General features: G+C 43.8%; 3 protein-coding genes across 3 annotated transcripts; all 3 read left to right on the top strand.

The window, feature by feature from the left end:
• Window positions 1–62: 62 nt before the first annotated feature.
• On the top strand, window positions 63–6,756 carry DENR (density regulated re-initiation and release factor). The gene is made up of 8 exons (XM_082293784.1): window positions 63–384; window positions 1,246–1,360; window positions 2,110–2,129; window positions 2,243–2,327; window positions 2,953–3,042; window positions 5,086–5,202; window positions 5,681–5,820; window positions 6,467–6,756. Exons 2-8 carry the CDS (start codon window positions 1,255–1,257, stop codon window positions 6,509–6,511), a joined length of 603 nt encoding a protein of 200 aa, XP_082149910.1. The 5' UTR covers window positions 63–384; window positions 1,246–1,254; the 3' UTR covers window positions 6,512–6,756.
• A 1,165-nt stretch (window positions 6,757–7,921) lies between these two features.
• On the top strand, window positions 7,922–20,157 carry CCDC62 (coiled-coil domain containing 62; the record flags this gene model as incomplete). The annotated part of the gene is made up of 11 exons (XM_082293409.1): window positions 7,922–8,191; window positions 8,473–8,665; window positions 9,262–9,428; window positions 9,704–9,805; window positions 10,140–10,311; window positions 10,397–10,498; window positions 11,483–11,571; window positions 12,362–12,462; window positions 16,812–16,980; window positions 17,606–17,734; window positions 20,005–20,157. Exons 1-11 carry the CDS (start codon window positions 8,156–8,158, stop codon window positions 20,155–20,157), a joined length of 1,413 nt encoding a protein of 470 aa, XP_082149535.1. The 5' UTR covers window positions 7,922–8,155.
• Window positions 12,529–13,806, top strand: LOC309579950 (uncharacterized protein). Its single transcript, XM_082293542.1, has one exon. The coding sequence runs from the start codon at window positions 13,004–13,006 to the stop codon at window positions 13,802–13,804; it is 801 nt and encodes a 266-aa protein (XP_082149668.1). The 5' UTR covers window positions 12,529–13,003; the 3' UTR covers window positions 13,805–13,806.
• Window positions 20,158–20,188: the final 31 nt, after the last annotated feature.

Below are 20,188 nucleotides of genomic sequence, written 5' to 3'. Positions count from 1 at the left end.
TAGCTTGGCTGAATACGTGACCGGCGCAGCGCGTAGCCCTGCCCGCCCCGGTACGGCGAGCCGGCGGGGTCAAGCTGTGCACGCCCCTCTCGCGAGACGGTGGCGCTGGGGCGGGCGCACGTGCGCGCGCGGTGAGGGACCGGGACCCGCCGCGGCCCGAGGGGCCTCCGGTAACACCGACACTGCCCCCGGGTCCCCCCGCCCCGCTCCGCTCAGCCCCCGCCTGCCGGCTCCCACACCTGCCCGCTCTCTCTCCTGCGGAGCCGCGGCGCTGCCGCCCCTCGCAGGGATCCCCCCCCGGTGCTTGTACCTGAGCATCCTCCCGGCGCCCTCCTTTCCGTCAGCCCCGGCACCGCCCCGCCCTGCGAGCCCGCCCCTCCTCAGGTACCCGAACCGCATCCCCTCAGCTCCCCCCATCCCCTCGGCTCCCCCCCATCCCCTCAGCTCAGCCCCCCCAGTCCCCCCCAGTTCCGTCCCCCAGCTCCCACCGTGTCCGTGATCCCCACCATGCCTGGTGTCCCAGCACCCTTCCCCCGACCTGCCCTCACTTTTGCCCCCTGACCACCCAGCACCCTTCTGCGCCTATTTGAGGTCTTCCTGAGCACCCCAACATCCTCACCCGCACTGTGACCATCTACCGCCTGTCCTTGTCCTCCTACCCTGAACCCACCATCTCTGGAACTTTCCCTCAGCATTCCTCACTGCTCAATACAGCTTGTACAGCAACCGAAGCTTCCTCACACATATCCTGTTTGTTCCCATCTTCCTGGGGGATTTCTTGTGTGTTCCAAACTCTTTCCTTGTTGACTTCTGTCTTCTAAGTCCCTTGCTTGAAAACGTGTGTGTAAACCGCTATTAAATCCATTAGTGAGTTGAGTTCGCTTTCCTTGCTTTATGCTCTTTGGTTTTGTTTTTTTTCCCCAGTGTTCTTGGATCAGCTTGTGACTCTTCAAGCACTGATTTAAATGACCTCTTTTCTTTGCTAATATGCGAGAGGTACCTGCCCCCAGTGCCCCCGCTGTTCATGTGCCATTGATTTAACATGATACTTCACGTTGTGCTTAACCCAGTGTGTTCTGCAATTCCCTGTGGGTTTCTGAAAGGTCTTTCTTCATTTTCTTCTCCCGGATCGCTCATGCTCTTTTGACACTTTCCCCTATTTCCTCGGGGATTGTTGTTGAGTTGGGATGTGACTGACTGAAACGCAGACCTTGGGTCCTCATTCTTTCACTGTATGACCTCCAGGCTTGTGACATGGCCACAGATGTCGCTGAGCCCGTGGTCCCTGACTGCAGAGGGGACGGCAGGAGCGGTGCCAGGTCAGACGCCGATTACCCCCTCCGGGTCCTCTACTGCGGAGGCAAGTGCTGAGAGCTTTCTGGGTGTGAAGGGACTGGGAGCAGAGATCTCTTCCTGCAGGAAGTCAGTAAAGCCATTAGCTCAGAAAAGGACTCTGAGCATTAGTATGACAGTAAGAAATGGAACACATAAAATTCATTGTTGTACTGTGTTTAGAAGTATTCTTTGCTCGTTACATTTGTAGTTATGGGGGTGAAATTTAAAGGGAATCTTGACAGTTGTGTTTTTAGATAGGAATATCATTTTGCTTCAGGCTGGAATACAGTTGCAGGGGATTAGGAAATAGCCCTATTGTGTCTGAAAGTCTGCAAGGTTGGTTTGGGTGCTTGTGGGGCTGAGCCCCTCTTTGGAATGTTGGCAGCTCTTGGAAAAAAAGAAGCTGACCAAACCATGTGGTACTTTGTTAGGTGTATCTTTTCTCTCAGGTAGAAGTGCTGTTTTGTTCTGTAGCTTTTCCCAACCTTGGGCATCTCCTCCCTTTCCCTCAGTGCCTGGCAGCTCTTGCTGTGATGGTTTTATCATAATGCAGAGCATGTAAGCACAGGTCTAATGGGAGAGGATTTAAAATGTGGAGTGGCAACAATAAAGTAGTTTTTGAGTCAGTGTGTGGTTATATCCAGAAGTTATATAAGAAGTCATCCCTGACTTTGCAACACCATTTGGAATTTAATTACTAAGGCTGTAAGTAAAAATGTAAAAAGTAAAAAATTCCTTTTGTAATCTGTTCTTTTTTCCCCCTTCTTTCTCCAGTCTGTTCGTTGCCAACAGAGGTGAGTTATTTTTTTGTTGTCCAAATTTCCTTCTGTCCTATTATGCCCTATTTTGGTATATTTGACATATTTTGTCATTCCTCCACTGACACATTGATATGGCTTTTCTCTAGTACTGTGAATACATGCCTGATGTGACTAAATGCAGACAATGGTTAGAAAAGAATTTTCCAGATGAGTTTGCAAAACTTACAGTAGGTAAGAGTCTTTTCTATTTTCTAGCTGATCTGTGCCCTTGGACGTATTTAGAAATATTTGAGCTTGTCCAGTTCTTATCTCTTTCCTTTTCCTGCTGTATCATGTGAAAGTTAATGCTTTGGATGCTGTGAAATATGTTTTACAATGTCGGGAAACACTAAATAATCAATGTGTAGTTTCATTTACAATATTTGAGCTTTCTTAAGGTTTCTACCATAAACAGTCATCCATGCACTTGTTTTCCATCAAAGTTAGTTTATTGGATTTTATGTCTGTCCAGTCTACAATGGATGGCTGGAGGCAAAGTCAATAATTATGGGGAACTTACTTGTTTGCATTTGGAATTTCAGTAGTAACATTATCATTAGTTTCTGTCTCTATGCAAGAGCCTTTATTGAAATGGTCACTGTGTCTTTGAGCTAAGGCTTTTCTGGAGTCTAATTTGCATAACTACTGTAATGAAGATGTAACATGCATCAGTCAAGGGGCTGCTGCACTTCAGCATAGTTTACTGATTTATCATAATACCACTTTACCTTACTTTCTGTTCCTGTAAGGCTGTGGTGTCTGACCACTAACTTTGTTCTTCTTTTTTTTCCCCTCACTGCTTTCTGATGCACATAAGAAAATTCACCTAAACAGGAAGCTGGGGTTGGAGAAGGCCAAGGAAATGTGGGAGGAGGAGAAGAAGAGGAGAAGAAGAAGCAAAAGAGAGGCAAGGTCTAAATAGTTGATTGTGGTACTGATTTAAAAGCAGTTTGGGGCTTCCCTTTCTCACCTGCTGGTCTGGACCAGGGCACGAATTCCTTGCATCTTGGTGGTTAGCTCTGCACAGAACATAGGGAATATCTTCCTCCCTGTGGCAGCAGAGTTAGCTCTGTGACCTGTGCCAATGGAAATGTTGGACAGGAGAGACAGGCAGGGAAAGGGGACCTGCATCCTGTGCCTCATTGTTCCTGTCACCGCTGCCACTCTCAGTCAGGGAGCAGTTCTTCCCAACCTGAAATCAGCTGGCATTTCTCCCGGAATGCTCTGCCCTGTTGAGCAGCATTTTATGGGTTGCTTGTGGAGTGGAACAAAGGCTGCTTCCCTCTGTTAATGCCTCATGACTCTCCTTTTGCCTTTGTTCCTTCCACCTCTCTGTATTCACGGAACAGGATTTGGTTTTATGCTTTTAAATCTATTACCTGTGTCTCCATTAACAGCTGTGTCTCTTCCCAGCAGTAGTAATGAAAAACATTTTCAAAACCCAACGTTGGAAGATACAAAGTTATGTGGAACAATTTAAACACAGTTTTATCTTCGATTGTTGGAGTTCTTTCTGCTGAATTAATTAACATACTTTCCACCATAAATCAGAGTGCTGAAGCTGTTAATATGCATTTGCCTGTGCAGTGTCAGGTTGTGTGCAGTGCTCCAGAAATTATGGTTAATACCCAGTAAGATCTATGTTTTATGCCACATATATTTTTGTTTTATTTTTGTATCTTGGCAACGAGTTTAATTTGCCTTCTCAGTAGGCAATGTGTAGTGACAACAGGATTTCATGTTCTGTAACTTGGATGCTTTTCCCAGAGATTTCAGGACATTTTCTTTCAACACTAATTTGTTGTGAGGGGTGGTATGATTAGTTTTCAGTCTGGTTTTTGGTTCTAAAATAATAGTGTTTAAAATATTTTGTGATTTTTTTTCCTAGAATCCAAATCTTCATGAAAGAGTATGGTGTTAAGTAGGATGGTGTAAGAGTGACCATAAAAATGTGAGGGAAAACAAGCACAAACTTAGTAAGACACTTACTGAAGAAAATTTAAGGCAGAAATTTACTGTCTTAAAATTACCAGACACCAGTTTATAATAAAACAGAATTGAAAGTGCTGCATGTTAGAAACAGAAACAGTCACAGGGGTTGGTTTACTTGTCATGAATTCTTTAGGTTTTCATGCTGAGAAGGCTCAGAAACATGAAACTTTGGTTACCCTGGAATAACTTGATGACTGTACACAAAGTCAGCCGAGATCTTAATCTGGCTTGAAGAATCCTAATGAGGGGAATGTATCTTTTGCATGCTTTACTCCAACTCATAAATGCCTGATACAGGGAGTGTTCCCACATGCTGGCCTAGAAATAGGCTGTAGGAAAGGTGGTGTTAGATGCTGTGGAATTGGGCTGCTGTGGCTGGCTGCTGTCAGAGGTGTGGGGTTTGCTGCTGGCTCACATATCCCTGTGTGGTTCACTCTGGGGTTGTGCACAGGTATCCAGACCTTGATCTGCTGTTTAACCCAGCAGCCTGAGGAAAACAAGACCTTGTGGCCTCAGGAAATGGGCATGAGCAGCCTGCTTTACCTCAGACACAAACCCTGAGGATGTTAAAATACTTGGGGAAAACATCAAAGAAAAATTTATTTCTAGGATTACACCAAGGAACGATGTAAATGTAGACCGAACACAGTAATTAGTAAAGTGTGGGGAAAAGCCCTTTTTTGCTGATTGTAGTGGAGGTCTGCTGTTCAGCCTGTGCTTGAATGCACATTTGACATGTATATGTTGTTATTTCTCATAATACTTTGATCACACGGGATCTTTGTTAAATAATACTAAACCTGAGACAATGTGCAAAATATATTTTTGTTTACCAACAGTGTTGGGGAGGTAACAGTTTCTTTGTTTATAGGGACGAAATCTGGCCTTGTGGGCTTTTTACTTTGATGAACTATGACATCATTTAACTAATCATGTAACCTTATGCTCTGTTTTAAAGGTGGAAGAGGTCAGATAAAACAGAAGAAGAAGACTGTACCACAGAAAGTTACGATAGCTAAAATTCCCAGAGCAAAGAAAAAATATGTCACGAGAGTGTGTGGCCTCGCAACGTTTGGTGAGTTTGGGTTTTCCTGGTATTGGGTGTGCCTGCCTTTAACCTCATGATACTTCTTCTGGTTGTATTCCATTGAGAAATCTGCTGCCAGCTGTGTGAGGTGGAAGTCCTGAGGTGCTTTTAGCAGTTCCAAAGCATGCCAAAGGTACACTGACTTCTCACAGGGATAAATTATTAAGGTAGTTATTGCCATGTTTTTTCAAACAAATAGGGCCACAGGTATTTTGAAACAGGGCGCAGACCCACATCAACAGAACGCGTAGAGGACATTCAGCACTTTCTACCTTGAAGCATTTGTACGTCTGTTGATGTTTTGGGTGTAAACAACAGGCTTGGCTTTCAATGGAAACTCTAGCAAAGTTTCAACTGTAAAACACCACTGCTTTTTCAACAGTTAAAACAAGATTTTGGCTTTAAACCTGAGAAAATATTTTTATGACAACAACTGTATTTAAATTGTTCGTTTTCCCCTTGGCAGAAATCGATCTTAAGGAAGCACAAAGGTTTTTTGCTCAGAAATTTTCCTGCGGTGCCTCAGTAACAGGAGAAGATGAAATCATCATTCAGGGGGACTTTACAGATGACATTATTGATGTAATCCAGGAGAAGTGGCCTGAGGTAATAAACCCTTTCTTCTGTCAGGAAGACACACACTTTTCCACATTAGCCTGTGACTTTCCAATGACTTTGGAAAAGGATTTCATCTTTGGCAGCACAGACTGGTGCTTAAAAATAAGAGCATGTTGTTGCATTCCCACCCTGCAGTGAGGGAGGCATGTCAGAATAAATCCAGCTGTCAAATATCTGTGGCTTCTTTGTGACCATTTCTTAACAGTGATTGTCTAAATATTCTTACCTTGCTATCCTATTTTTCAACACCTCTTAAAATATTGCAAAATTAAAGCAAGCAAACCCAAACCCCACACATTTGTGCCTCAGAAGAAGAGATCAGCTAGTGTGAGTTGGGCTGAAATTTAAGGCTGAGAGCTATAATTGCAGGGGCTTTCTCTGACTCTCCCTTGTCCTGGCATTTCCCAAGTGGAATTCTTCATGGTTTAACTCCATAGGCCTGTCTTTATTCACAGTCCTGCAGGCTCAGCTGTGTCCTGCAAGCACACGTCACTCACGTAGAATTTACAGCAGGGAATCTGGAATGGTGCTGTTCACTTCTCCCACACTTCACTACATTTACAGGGGTGCACGTCGAAGGAGGCATGTAAAAAGAAAATACTTAATTTGCTGTGTTTTGGATTTTTCTCCCTAGGTGGATGATGACAGTATTGAAGATCTTGGAGAAGTCAAGAAGTGATAGTGAAAGACTACCTTTATTTAATTATATGGTTATAAATGATATAGCAAAAGTGAGGCTTCTAAATCCATTTGCTCTGCAGTGAAACTGTGGAGAACCCATATCCTTGGCATTCTCACTGTTCTGTATAGGCTGCTTGGTTTTTTGTTTTGGGGTTTTTTTGTGATATTTGCCAAAGTTAAATTGGGGTTCTACCATGCTTAAGCATGCAGTAGATTTAAATAAAATTACTGTTCCTCACTGAATAGTTTTTGAGTTTTTTTACATCTACTTTCCTTTAACTATCTTACAGGAAAACAAGAATTTATGGCATTAAAGTATTGATTTTCATCTGCTGTCCTTTCTGCTGAGCTTAAGTGAATAAGGCATGTGGCTGATGTAGACACTTTTACCTCTCATTTACCTGCAGAGAATTTTAGAAATTAGAATGGAACATTCTAGAGGTTTGTTAGCAATGAAAGGACAGTGAATCCTGGAGTGGTCACACAGTTGGGCTGAAGTGATCATTCTACGTCCCTGCCAGCTGAATTATTGTATTGGCTGGAAACACTGAGAAATACGTGAATATGACTTAGAAATTTATCCTATTTTCATAATTCCAAAGATCTCCAACCCTGCTGGGCTTCTAGGTGAGGCAGTTGTAGTGGCTTTATGCTTTTGTCGTGCTGCTCATTCAGGAACACAAATTAATAGTGAGCACTGTTCCACAGGCCATGTTAGCAGTGGGGTGGGGCGCCAGCTCTGCTCTCTGTGCTCCCACAAACAGCCTCGAGCATCGATTTAGTGCTTTTTGTTGCACTGCTCTATTTAATAACACTAAATGCAAAGTCCTGGAAGTGACGTCCTCCTGCCACTGCAGAGCCTCTGTGAGCTGAAAGCCATGGGGGTGATGTGTCAGATGGCCTGTTCTCTTCCTGTAAAGTTGCTTTTTCAGTGATTTCTATTTATAAACCGTGGGTGTATGTGGAGAGGTAACTCTATCCCTATAGCTGGAAATCTGGAGTAGTGTATCTCGAGAAATGACTGCATCTCTGTAGTCCTCCTATTTAACACTGGACAGGGAAGTTGCCTCCACCACGTAACATCCTGCCGGGTTCTTACTCATCCCCTATCAACCACGTTATTCATCATCACATTTTTTCTGGCAGCTCCAGCCCCGCCCGCAGAGCTCCGGGTGCGGCGGCCGCGGGACTCGAACCTGTGGCTGAGGGCCTCGAACCGGCGGCCCCAGGACTCGAACCCGCGGTCCCTTCGGTGCGGGGGGCGGAGCTTCCACCAACGGCGGGCGGGGCCGGGCGGCGGCGGTGGGTTGGGGCGGGCGGGGGTAACGGGCGGGGACGGGGGGCACGGGAAGCCCCCGGGCTTAGGAAGGGCCTTCCCAGCCGGGCGGGACAGCGGGGAGGTGCTGCAGGCCTGCCCGGGAAGGGGGGCCGCTCCCCGGGGGAGGTACCTCAGGGCCCCCCTCAGGCCTGCGGGAGGCCGCAGGGCCGCCCCCGCCCCGCTCCGGCTCAACGCCGCTTGTGCTCCCTCAGGGTCGGCGGGTAACGGGGCTGCTGAACGCGGGAGCCTCCATGCTGAACGTGACATCCTTGAAGCGTTCCCGGTTCCACTAATGCCTGGCAGCGCTCTGGCCCCCAGTCCCCTATGAGTTCATCGCTGCTGCCTTCTGCTTCTCCCCAGGTAAAACATGAAAGCGCCGCTAACAATCAGCTCTCTCTTTGGTTGGAGGGTACTCATTGTGCTGCTGGCGGTTTGAGTCATGGACCACAGGTGGTACCACCTTGTCATGCAAAGGGCTTCAGTCAAAGGCCACAGGTTGTACCACGAGCATAAGGAACTTTTTGAAATGGTTTCTATTTATAATATAAACATAACTCTACTGAAATAAAAGCCTCGAGTTTATTATGCGATAGCTTGTCACTTCCTTGTGTTGAAATGCATTCCTGTCTCACCTTTTATAGGCATTTAGCCCAGATCGCAAGAACAGCATCATTAGGAGACAGAGACAAGAACTCAAGCTTTTAATTGCAGAACTGAAAGATCGTGACAAGGAGCTCAATGACATGGTGGCAGTGCATGAGAGACACATTCAGGCCTGGGAAGATGATCGCCAAAAAATACTGACTTTAGCAGAACGATGCAGCTTATTAACCAGTAAGTGTTGTGATGTAAAGAAGAAGATCTTGGTCTTAAAAGTATATTCAGCTGCTTTGACCCCTCAATAACAGTTTTGCATCGTATAAGGAACCCTTTCCTACCCTTCAGCCTTTAAATTTTATTGTCTGTTTCTGAGATCTAAACTTTCACACTGGTGCTGAAGTGATCTGATTTTAAAGGGGGTATGATGATCAGATAACTCTTTCTCGTCTGAATGTGTAATTGCTTCTGTGAATTCTTTAAAAAATAATCTGATTAAATAAATGTTGGGGAAGAGAAAAATTTGCAACTTGATGGCGAGTTACAGAGCCCTGTGCCCTGAGGTTCTGCTGCACAGCTCTGAACAAACACAAACCACCCAGTGAAACACCTGGTGGCTCTGAACAGTCTCAGCACAGAGCTCACCACACAGGTTCCTGCTCCATCTGACCTGGGTAGCCAGGGAATCCTCCTTCAGAGTGTGCAACACAAGCATCCAGTTCTGAATTGTGTGATTTTAAAACACTGGGTTAAATGATTTCTGAGATTTAAGAAGTTGCATGACAGCCTCTGAGCTGTTTTCTCACAGATAACTTTGTCTCCTTCCTTTTCAGATGAGCTGAATGAGAGAAATGCAATTATAAAATCACTGACCAAAAAGTTGAAGTTGTTAGAATCCCAGCATAATGACAGTAAGACAACACTTGAAAACACACAACAGAAGTTTAAAGAGCTCACCCAAAAAGTATCAGATTCATCTGTTCACTGCCAGGCTCTGGAGGTAGGGACTGAGTAATGATCTGATCTTGCAGTCTATGCATGTACAGGATGCCTGTGATGAACTGTAACATTCCAAAACTGAGACATGCAGGGTATTAAGACCCTTGATCACAAGCTGATTGGGGAATAATTTTTACTCCAGTCCTCTTTTCTTCAGTTTGCTCAGGATCCTGCATAACCATTCATGATGTTTAAATAACATGGATGCATTTACTGGAAAAAACCAGTAACTTTCAATCACTGAAGTAATAGCTGACACTTATTTCTGTTCACTAGGAGAAAAATCTGAGTCTCCACTGCTCAGTTTTGGAACTGTCTGCTAAGACAGGCCAGCTGCAAGCGAGGGAACAGGAGCTTCTCACTATGCTTCAGCTGAAGGTAACGTCTGTAACATCTGTCATCTCATGGGCACTAAATGTGGTCAAACTGCAGTGCAGCTGTTGCTGACTGTGCCATGAGGCTTCTGTCACTGGTGATCTCACTCATGGTTAAGTCTTAGGCTGGTTTGAGAAGGGAAAAGTAGTCAGCAATAAACTGGTTTATTTTCATAAACAAGCTTGTTTCCAAGCTTTAATTTTAGGGGTTTTTTTTCCCCAAAAGCTCAGAAGGAAGTCTGTGCATCGCTTTAACTGCTGCAGAAAGATGTACTGTTGTTTTGTCAAAACCCACCCATAACATAAAAAATAAGAATTCATTCTGTTTTCTATTTCAGGACAAGGCCTTAACTGAAACAACTGATCAGATTACTGAGGTTACATCCAAGTTTAAGACACTGGAAGGTGCACTGCATGCAGCGAAGCTGGAGGAATTCAGTCGCAACAGAAAACAGCAAGACCTCAATCTGACCCTGAGCGATGTCATGTTTCAAGTGAATAAGATGAAAGGTAAATGTTTATACTGGGCACCTAATTTAGTGTAGGCCAGCATGAGTCCTTTTCACTCTGGGAAATGCTACACTTTGTTTTACAGATGTCCTCTCTGAAAAGATGAAAGAAAGCAGCAAGCACCAGGAGGAAATCAGTCACCTGAAACAAGAAAATGGCTGCTTGAGGAGTGAGCTGATGCTGGCAGGTAAAGGTGGGCAGTTGGCCTTTCATGCCTTGGCTTTCTACAGCTCAGAGGCTTCTAGGCAGCAGTTCACCGATATCTGTGAAGGAGGCAGCTTGGTACCTACCTTCCTTGCAGTTTAATAAAAGTATATCCCTTGTGTGCCATTCTTCTATGGAAGCAATATCTGGGGCTTCTGCAGGGACACTTTATAAAATCTTGTGAAAGCAGAAAGTTCACCAAAGTGATTACATGGGGGGGAGTAAGTGGCTTGGGGGATTCTCTCCTGAAAATTTTGAGACTTTCTCTTCTCTGTTGCTTTCTTTAGCTGATGGGTTTGGTTTAGGCTGGTTTAATATGCAGACCTCAGTAAACTGCATCTTGCGCTCCGTAATACCTTTGGTTTTGGATGGAAGAACATCTGGTGCTGCAGTGGATAGAAAAGGTCACTGCAATATTCTTGGGGACAGCCACAGAGACCTTGAAAGATTAGGTGGCCAAAGGTGTCCCCTGCTGGAAAATTTCCTTGCCTATCACTTTTAGTCTGCTATTACCTTTGCCAGACATTGATCCCATGTCTCATTATTTTAAAACCAATAGAATTGGGAGTTGTTTCTCAGCGCTTCCCTGTACATGCATGAATTAGAATTAATTAACTGAATTTCCTTTATCCTTGCCTCTTTTTTTTCCCCTTTTCCCTTTCCCTTTTCTATTTCCTTTCCTTTCTGAAAATGTTAAATAAATCAGCCAATGAAACACGGTATTGCTGCTAGTAAAATGAAGTCAGGTGCTGAGGAAAAGCCCAAGGAAAACACTTGATTTTTTAGTTTTCTTGTGGGTTTTGTGCTCTTTTTATCTGGAGGAGAAGCAGATCCTGTTGATATTAAGAAAATGCTTTTGTTTTGTTTCAGTACCACCTTCTACTGCTACAGACACAGCATTAGCAATGCACTTGCTTTGTATCTATTCACCTGAAGTAATTGAAGCAATTATTATGTTTTGAAACAGTGGAGGAAGCACAGCGAAAGGACCAACTTTATCAGTTTGCCAAGTCCAAGCAAGTGCGGATTGAAAAACAATTGTCCAGTTTGCGACAGGTACAGCCCTGATTGTGTTTCTGCTCTGAGGTTAGAGAAGCATTTTCAGTAACATCAGACCTGCGTGGAACAGTGTAAAGAAGTTAGATCTGATTATTATTAATTAAGGAAAAAAAAAGTCTGTTTGTGCCTTGCTGGGATCCCTGTAGAATGTTGATTTGTTTCGTTTGGGGTTAAGCTGAAAAGCCCGTGGTGCTTGCTTGGAAGTCAAGTGAAGGGCAGCAGAATTGGGATTGCACACCTGCCCAAGGTGAACTCAGCAGTGTAAGGGACATGGTGTCCTGGCAGATTTGTTTTTCAAGACCTAAACCCTGTGCGTTCACCTGCTCTCAGTTGAGGTTCTCAAGGCATGTTCCATTTTTTAAACAGTAAATAATTGATGGGTAGTTACCTTCTACATTAGCTTCACAAAAAATCCCCTGCAGTGAAAGCCAAATCCCATGATCCTCATCCATGTTACATTCTGTAACTGTGGACAACATAATAACAACATGAATTAAGTATCAGATAACAGTAATGGTATTTTATTTATGGTTCAGTGTGGTTCCATCTTAGAAGAATAATCCAGTCTCCTAATAGAAATCCTGTTTATTGCTGCAAAATGTTATTTTCCTAAATACATACAGAGATGTCCTCTTGGATTTGGAAGTCTTTGTCAATAGTTTGACTACAGGCATTGGTTTAGAAAAACATTTTGAGGATGTTTTTGGAAGACAGGCACTGTGGTACTGCCTGATGATGATGTTCATGCACCCAGACATTTACTAATGCCCCTCACGGTCTCTAACAGGTCTGTGTAAAACAGCAGCAGGACTTACACTTCCTTCATGTCAACTTGGATAGCTCTCAGGATTCCAGGCAAAAGCATGAAAAGGCAGCAAGTGGAAGGAGGTAAAGATATTTTTAGGTTTTTTTTCTTAAATAGTTTATCCTCAAAGAGAGACTTCACTGTTCAGCCTTAACTAACATCCTAACAGAGGTGTGTGCTGGGTCAGGATGGCTTTGCTGGACTCAACCACAAACATCCAGTGAAGCTGTCAAGTACCTTGTTTTTTATTTGGTTGAGAGAGGCCGTGAACATCAGTCACAGACCAAGTATTGTAGCAGGCCAGACATCTCATGATTTTTTTAGAAAATGAAGTAGTCTGGTGGTAGGGGTGTTAATCTGACTCCCTACTACTTTTGTTTAAAAAGCTAAGTTTATTTTAGGAAGTAAACTTAGAGAATTGGTGCACACCCTGGAGGTTCAGACAGAATCACCACACTGTATAAAACATGAGGCAACTCTCAGACTGATTTGAAAAGTAACAGCCGGATCTGGGCAGATTTTCTGTGGGGTTTTGGCAGGATACAGTTGCCTGGTGATGTGTGAGCTGCTGCAGAACCGTGGCAGCAGCCTCTGTTCTGTAGAGCTTTAGGAGTGCACTTGGGGATGCTCTTTACCTGCAGCATTTCTGACTTGTTTTTGTCGTGCCGTTGTAGCACAGGGGCCACATTCTCTGCCTCTGAAAGCCCCAGCGAGACAGACATGGGTAGGACTGAGGGCAGCCACAGGATGTGCGAGGAGTGTGGAACTGCACCAGTTCCAGCAAGTAGGGTAAAACCCACCCCTGAGATGTGTGAAGTAGATAATAGACAGTTACAGAATGCTTCAGACTTGGAGGAAACTACCTCAGCGTTCTTAAAGCGGTGTCAAAAAGTTGTGAAAGGCTTGGCTGTCCCTGCGGAAGAAGGAGAAAAGCAGGATGTTGCATCAAGCTTTGATGAGCTAGAGAGTGAAAAATTTCATGAGGCAAACAACACAAGGCCATTGAGAAACAGGGAAATTGGAGAGAATGGAGTGAAAAGCAGAGACCGACAAACCTTTGAGGTGTCTTTGCCTTCATATGATCATTGGCTTAACATAAGATCTCATGTAGATTTGCAAAGCACTTTGATCCAGAACATCACATCTGACAAAAGTGATAATGGAAAGAAAACCTGGGAAGAGAGATCTGAAATTGAGTCTGGCCAAGAAAGCAGAGACACTCCTGTGACTTGCAAGTCTGAATCTGATTCCTGTATTAAGAACTTAATTGTAAATGAAGATGAGCGATGGAAGCCACTATCAGATCTGGAATGGCTGGAGATTTTCAAACCCAAAAAGAGAGATGGAAATACATGCTGTGGAAAAGATTACAGCTGTTTTGAGACTGCAAAAGAGATTAAATGTACCTGCTCAAAAAGGTTATGAGTTTGTTGCCTTTAAGAAATAAGTATAAGCTAGAGTTATGTAGAAATTTAGGAGTATAAGCTCTTGATATTATCTCAAGCTATGTATAAAGTAACTGCTGGTTTAAATTTAGTCTATCAACTTGAAAAGTAACAAATTTAAAATAAAAATAGCTCTTAAAGTATCATGATTCTATTTTTATGCATTTATTTTTCCTTATCTCTTGTCCTCAAGAGCTGTGTGGGCAGGAGAAGCCGCAATACCATATAACTTAGGCAAATAAACTAATTGAGAAAATCTTAGGATTTTTTGAAATCCCGGGTGTTGCTTGTAACTCTGATGGGTCAGATACGTTCTGACCAGAGCTGGACTTGTACCATGATGTTTCTGTGAGGCAAGAAACAGATCCAGGTTTTGTGTGATGCTTTAGTGACTGTATTACTTCTATTGAGAAATCACACCTTGGCTGGGCAAGAATGTAGGACACAGCTCTAAGCACAGGCTGCTGCCTCTGTCAGGGCAAGAAATGAGATGGCAAGATTTACAGGACAGCAATCTGTCCACCATCCAGTTCATGGGACTCTATCCCTCTGTCTGTGCTGTGGGAGGAAGAGGACAGGTGGTTGGGGACAAGCAAAATGAGGTTTCTAATGCTGAGAAGTGTCAGAAGAAGACTCAGGTGCCTCAGTGGTGTTGGAATGTCTCAGAGATAAAAATGCTGCTCAGAAGTAGCTTTGTGCCTGCACAAGCAGAGGCATTCAGAGCTGGGGCTTGCTCTGGATTTGTTCTGTTGGTTCCTCTATTTCCTTTCAAAAAATTAATTTGCCAGCTCTATTTTAGAAGGATTTCTGAAGTTTCACAGTGATTTCATAGCTGCCTTTTAGCCAGAGGAGGAGCCTTCCAGCTGGTGGTTTGACAAGCACAGTAAATGAACAGCTGTTTAAACCTGCTAACAGTGTTTGCCAGCAAGTCTGCCCAGCATCCAAACAGATAAATGTTTTGGAATTGAAAGATCTGATGTATGGATGCTTTCATTCTGTGTGGCTTTTGAAATAGAAATATTGTAGAAATCCTTCCTGCAGTGAGACAAACCTGTTCAGGAACAAGGTGAATGGGCAGCCACTGAAAAAGAATGCTGGCCTGGCACATTCCCACGTGCCTTAGCTGAGCTTCACACACCCGTGTGGGCTCTCTCTAGTTTCCACTGGCTATAAATCATTGTAAAGACTCCACTCCCCTTCTGTCTACCCTGACCTTTCTTCTTTACTCCCCCTGCAGCACCAATGACACACTGCCATCCCTCCAAATCCCTTTTGAGGCTGGATCATGAAAGCTGCTTTCACTTTTTGTCTTGTCCTATTTGTCTTGTCCTTGAGTGAATTTTAAAAGAAAATGGACAAATTTAAGCTGGGCAGTGCAGCTAGAAAAGATATCCTCTAGTTGGGGGGGCTGTGCTACCCACTGGGGATTTGCTGCTGAGCTATCCAGTTTTCTTGATGCCCACATTTGGTCCTGGGGCCCTGCTAATTGGAGATGGATTGACTCAGTGCAAATCCCTGACTGTCTGCTCTCCAGCCTCTGCAGACTCGGATTTGCCAGGCAATAAATCCTCGCCCCTAAATGGGAGGAAGGCAGGAGCGTTGCTTCTGTGAGGGATTAATGGCAGAGACCAAACACAGCGTTCCTCCTGGGACTTGAATCTGGATCCTCCAGTTTTCCACTGCTGCTTTCATAGTGCTGATGATGTAGTTTGTGTTTAGGGAAGGGTGCTGGCACCTCCCTGTCAGCCCAGCAAATATTTTTGCCATGAGTTCCTGAATTCTGGAGCAGCCAACAAGGAGGCTGTTAACAGTCAAATACCTTCCCCAACAGCAAAGGGGATTGTGAAATCCCCGAGTGCAGGAATCATTTCTGTGTGTTCTGACTTGGTGACTTCATTTATGTTGGGCCAACGTTTGCTGCCTTTGGATTTTTATCTCAATTCTCATTTCAAAGATGGAGCATCAGCTGGTACTTGTTGAGTCTGCTCGGGCTGGACTAAGCCACCCATTCCTGAGCCATTTCTCTGCCTCAAAATCAAACCAGTTTCCCCTTCCTTTCCAACCTGTGTGTTTTCCAGGACAGGCCATGCTCATCTCATGTCCTCACATCCCTGTTCCAGGCTGCTTGTTCCCTCATGTCTCCACAGAACCTTTCCTTGTCACAAACACAGACATGAGCTTTTCTCTCCTAAAAGAGAGTCTGTTTTATCCCAGTGTTTTATGGGAGAAGTGAAATGGGACACAGCAGACACTCATGAGCTGGCAACTCTCATGAGGCCTTTTTCCTAGATTGAATGTCAGTTAAAAATACGCTTATTTTTAACAGTCTTGCCCGGTATGGAATGCATTGTTACACCAAAATAAGTATCTAAAGAATATCTAACGAAATGTTGTCAATTCAAACATGATATTTTCTTCAAAATACACTTTTTTTTTCATTATTTGCCTATCCAGGCAGGGCTAGCACTCTGCTTCTGTTATGTTCAGAAGTTGATGAATGTGGTTTGCTCCTGTATTTAAAAATAAATAAACCCAAGCCTCTTTGGGAAAGCTCTCCTGTGATCTCTGAAGTAAGATGATGACTGTGAAATTCCCTTGAAAGGTATACCTGCAAATATTAATTTGCCTAATGGTTGATTGAAACCAAAAACGGAGTTGGGTGTGAGGGAAGAGGGAGTAGCAGAGTGTTGGGAAGAATGAAGTATTGCCTTTCATGTGCTCTTTGCAGGGTTAAGTGCACACTCAAGCACATGGTCCTGGAGCTGGCTGAGACTGGTTGAATGTCAAGCCCTTGTCCTCAGAGGATGAAACTGATGTAGGGAAGCTGTAAAGCATGGGAATGCTCTGAGGAACAGGATAACCTCCCAAGCTTCTTGGTTTCCTTGGCTCAGGGCCCACAGTTATTTATGTTGTGCCATAATTTTCCCTTGAAAGTTTAAGAAGGATGGTGATACTGTTTCTGCCAATGTCTTAATTTTTTTTAACAGTGAAGAAAATGTGGATCTGAATTCCTACCACTTGGCTTCTCCCCATTTGACATCCACTCAGAAGAGTGACATGACTCAAAATTCCGGGAAATCCTCTGGTGAAGACTCCCCTCTGGACATCAGTGACCTGGCAGTGACTAAACCAACAAACAGATGCTGCAGGAACACAGTCAGTATCTCATTGCACAACGTCCTTGACTGATTTTAAGGGGAATTATGACTGGTGGTAGGAATGCAAATGTCTCCCAGCATGGAAGAACTGGGGGCTCAAATGATGAGACAGCAGGCTTAAGGAAAAGGTGGTAACATATTTTTGAAAAACAACTCCTTGTTGTCTCAATATGCCTTTGACAGCATAAGTAGAAATGAGTTTTTAAAAAATAAATAAGGTTTTGGAATGAAAAGCTTGAGGAAAATGGATGCTGGCTAATTGGTAATTCCACTAAATATCTGAGTACATGTGGATGCAGTTATCAGAAGCTGTTGGACATGTTTCTTTCCTGTTCTGCTTGGTCTTCCCTCTTTCTCATGTCTTTATTCTCTCCTTTATCCCTGAAGTGCCTCTCTTGTGTGAGCTCCATATACAGGCGTGTGGAAATCTGTTAAAAAATGTCAGGAGGAAGGAGCTGTGTGTTAATCAGAAGCACCAGCAGTTAGACAGTGTCTGTTACGTTGCAGTATTTTGAACAGAAACATTTCAAAATCAAAATGCTAGTTCTTGGTGCTTTATAATTCTTTTAAATACTCCAAAAAAAGATCCCTCCATAACTCTGGCTCCTCTCTGTGTCCCCCAGGATACCAGTTCCCTGTTCTGGAAGCTGGAGCGCTTGCTGGCCCAGTCCCGACAGATGCTTACTGATCTGGAGCTCAGCCTTCTCCACACCAGCCCTTCCTGCATTCCCAACACCAACAACATGAATAAGGTACAGATTGCTCTCCCAGGACTCAGGTCAGGTGCTCAGGAATACTGATTGGGAACATCCTTTCCCTTATGCTTGGCTTGCACTGCATTAGCAAAGCATGAGGAGGATATTGGTTATGAAAAGACAGTTCCTGCATGCCTTAGTGCTTGAATTTTTTATAGGATTCTGTATGGCTGCTCAAGGTCATGACAGGATTTGACTTCTGCATGTGTCTAAACAGATGGAAGGCAGAAATCATTTTGGGGCAAGCTGTAGGAGGTCTAAAAAAAAGTGAACACTGGTTCTTTCTCCCTTAAAGAAAATGAGATGGTTTCTCAGGCTCAGCACACACTCACTGCTCTGCTGTCCCAGAGACTCACAGTCAGAACTAGTTTATTATTATATTCATGGAAAGGAGGGCAGTATAGGGAATAGGTGGTATATAGGATACTTTTGGATAAGGATTTAAACCAGAAGCTCAGCTTAAATAAATTTAGAGCTTTTGTGGGTTAATAGTTTTAGCTCCTTCATTGCAGGGTCAGGGTCAGAGAATATATACAGTGGTCAAAGAAAAGAACCTGTATGTAGCTGTCACGGCAGTTTATTTTATGAGCACAAGTGCTGATAAAGTTCCTGGTGAGTATTTGGGCAGTAGAAGTAATCAGAGAAAGGGTCACTTGTTTGGTGGATAAATATCCATAAGAATTTCTGCCTTGTTTGACAAGGACATTGTACCTTTTGTCCCTAGAAATGAGTACACTTGTGCTGGTGTATATCCCAAAGGGAGGATTTAGGCTCCTGGGTTCAGAGCAGTGCTGAACCCTCATCTTCATCCTCACATGTATCACCTCCCTCTAAAAAGTTGCACTCCTTTTAGCCTTAGATGAACTTGACCAGAACAACGTTACTGTAAGGAACAGACAAAGCCATTTTTATAACATCCAGCACCATAAAACCTTCGCTGTGCTGGGCCTGAGTGTAAAGGTTGTGTGCCAGCGTTTGCATAAACTGAAAGGATATTTTGTTCAGAAGTTCCTCTGCAGGATTTCATTCAGTGGCAAAGACAGCAGCAGTTTAGTCTTCTGCAAAGACTCCTGAGTAGGAGGATTCCTGAAAAGCTCCCTGCAACACAGTGCTTGCTTGTGGCTCTTGCCCAGCCCCATCAGCTGTCTGGCTCCTGCTCACTGCTTGGCACATCATAGCTCAGCTACTCTGGCTGCCCATGACTCTGCTTTATAATCTGATGCTGCATTTTTGAGCTTGGAAATTGGCTTCTCCTTCAGCACGGGTGCTTTAGTGGATAGAAAATGAAGCAGGCTCGTGTGTAGTGGCGGGAGCAGATCCTGAGCCACATCTGTGGAGCTTTGATCTGCTTTCAGAGCGGATCTGGGCAAAAACTCGTCAAGCGTGTTCAAGTTAATCTATGCAGGCCAACTAACCTGTGCTTAAAACCAGGCTTACCTGGGGCTCTTTTAAACTGTGCTTTAGAACATAATACATATTAAAAAACAGCCTTTAGAATTTCATCAGGAAGAATTGGTACATGTTGGATTCTGTGCCCTGCTTGGGGGAGGGAGGAGAAGAGGGAATTAAGAAGTGTACCCCTGCTGCTCACCATCTTGAACCTGGCAGCTCTGGAAATTTTATTCTCTGAGTCCTTTGATTTCCATGTAGTTTTTTTACATTACAATGGAAACAACAGAGCTTGCAGAAACTCTTCATAGAAGCCAGTTATCTGCTGCAGAAGAAAGAGATACTAAGCTTCTTTTTTTTCTCTGTGATGTTCCGTGAGCATGAAGGTGTTTTCAGCTTCATCTTTTATTGTTTGCTTCCCTCTATATAAATGCATCTGCAATATTAATACACTTTATAGATTTCTGAGATGGGCCTGGCACAGGATTCTAAGTGCATTTCCAATAAAACTCTTGTGATTACTGTAACAGCAAACAGATATTAAGGCAGCAAGTAGTTCCTTTAGTCAAATAATTAAACTTTTCTCAAGCATGTTCCTCATCCTCAGGGCAGTCAGATCTCACAGCTTCATTCCCCAGTACCTGCACCCTCCTTACTGTAGTTAAAACCCTTCTGTGTGTTACAGATAACAGGATCAAGGATGTGAACATTGTTGAATGAGAGATTGGGAAGTTTTTTCCAGTGCCAAGGCCAAGGGCTGTTTTAGGATACTGTTCCTGGGCTCAGAGCCCCAGAAGTAGAATGTATTGAATAGAGCTGTTTCAGAATATCCAAAGCAGCCTTACCCACGGCAGATTGTTTTTTTCTTTTTGAATCAGGAAATTTCTCACTCTCTGATTATTTGTTCTCCTATTGTGGATTGGATGCTTGCGATAGGCACCACCTTGTCTGGTTCTGAGGACAAAAGTGTAACCAGATATGGTCAAAATCCTGAAGACCACATGAAACTGAATAAGAACCAGCAACAATGAGGAGAAAAACTGGCAAAAAAAAGAAGTCTTC

The sequence above is a fragment of the Coloeus monedula genome, assembly GCF_965178545.1.
Source record: "Coloeus monedula genome assembly, chromosome: 18".
NCBI lineage: Eukaryota > Metazoa > Chordata > Aves > Passeriformes > Corvidae > Coloeus > Coloeus monedula.
This window is presented reverse-complemented; position numbering and strand designations above follow the sequence as displayed.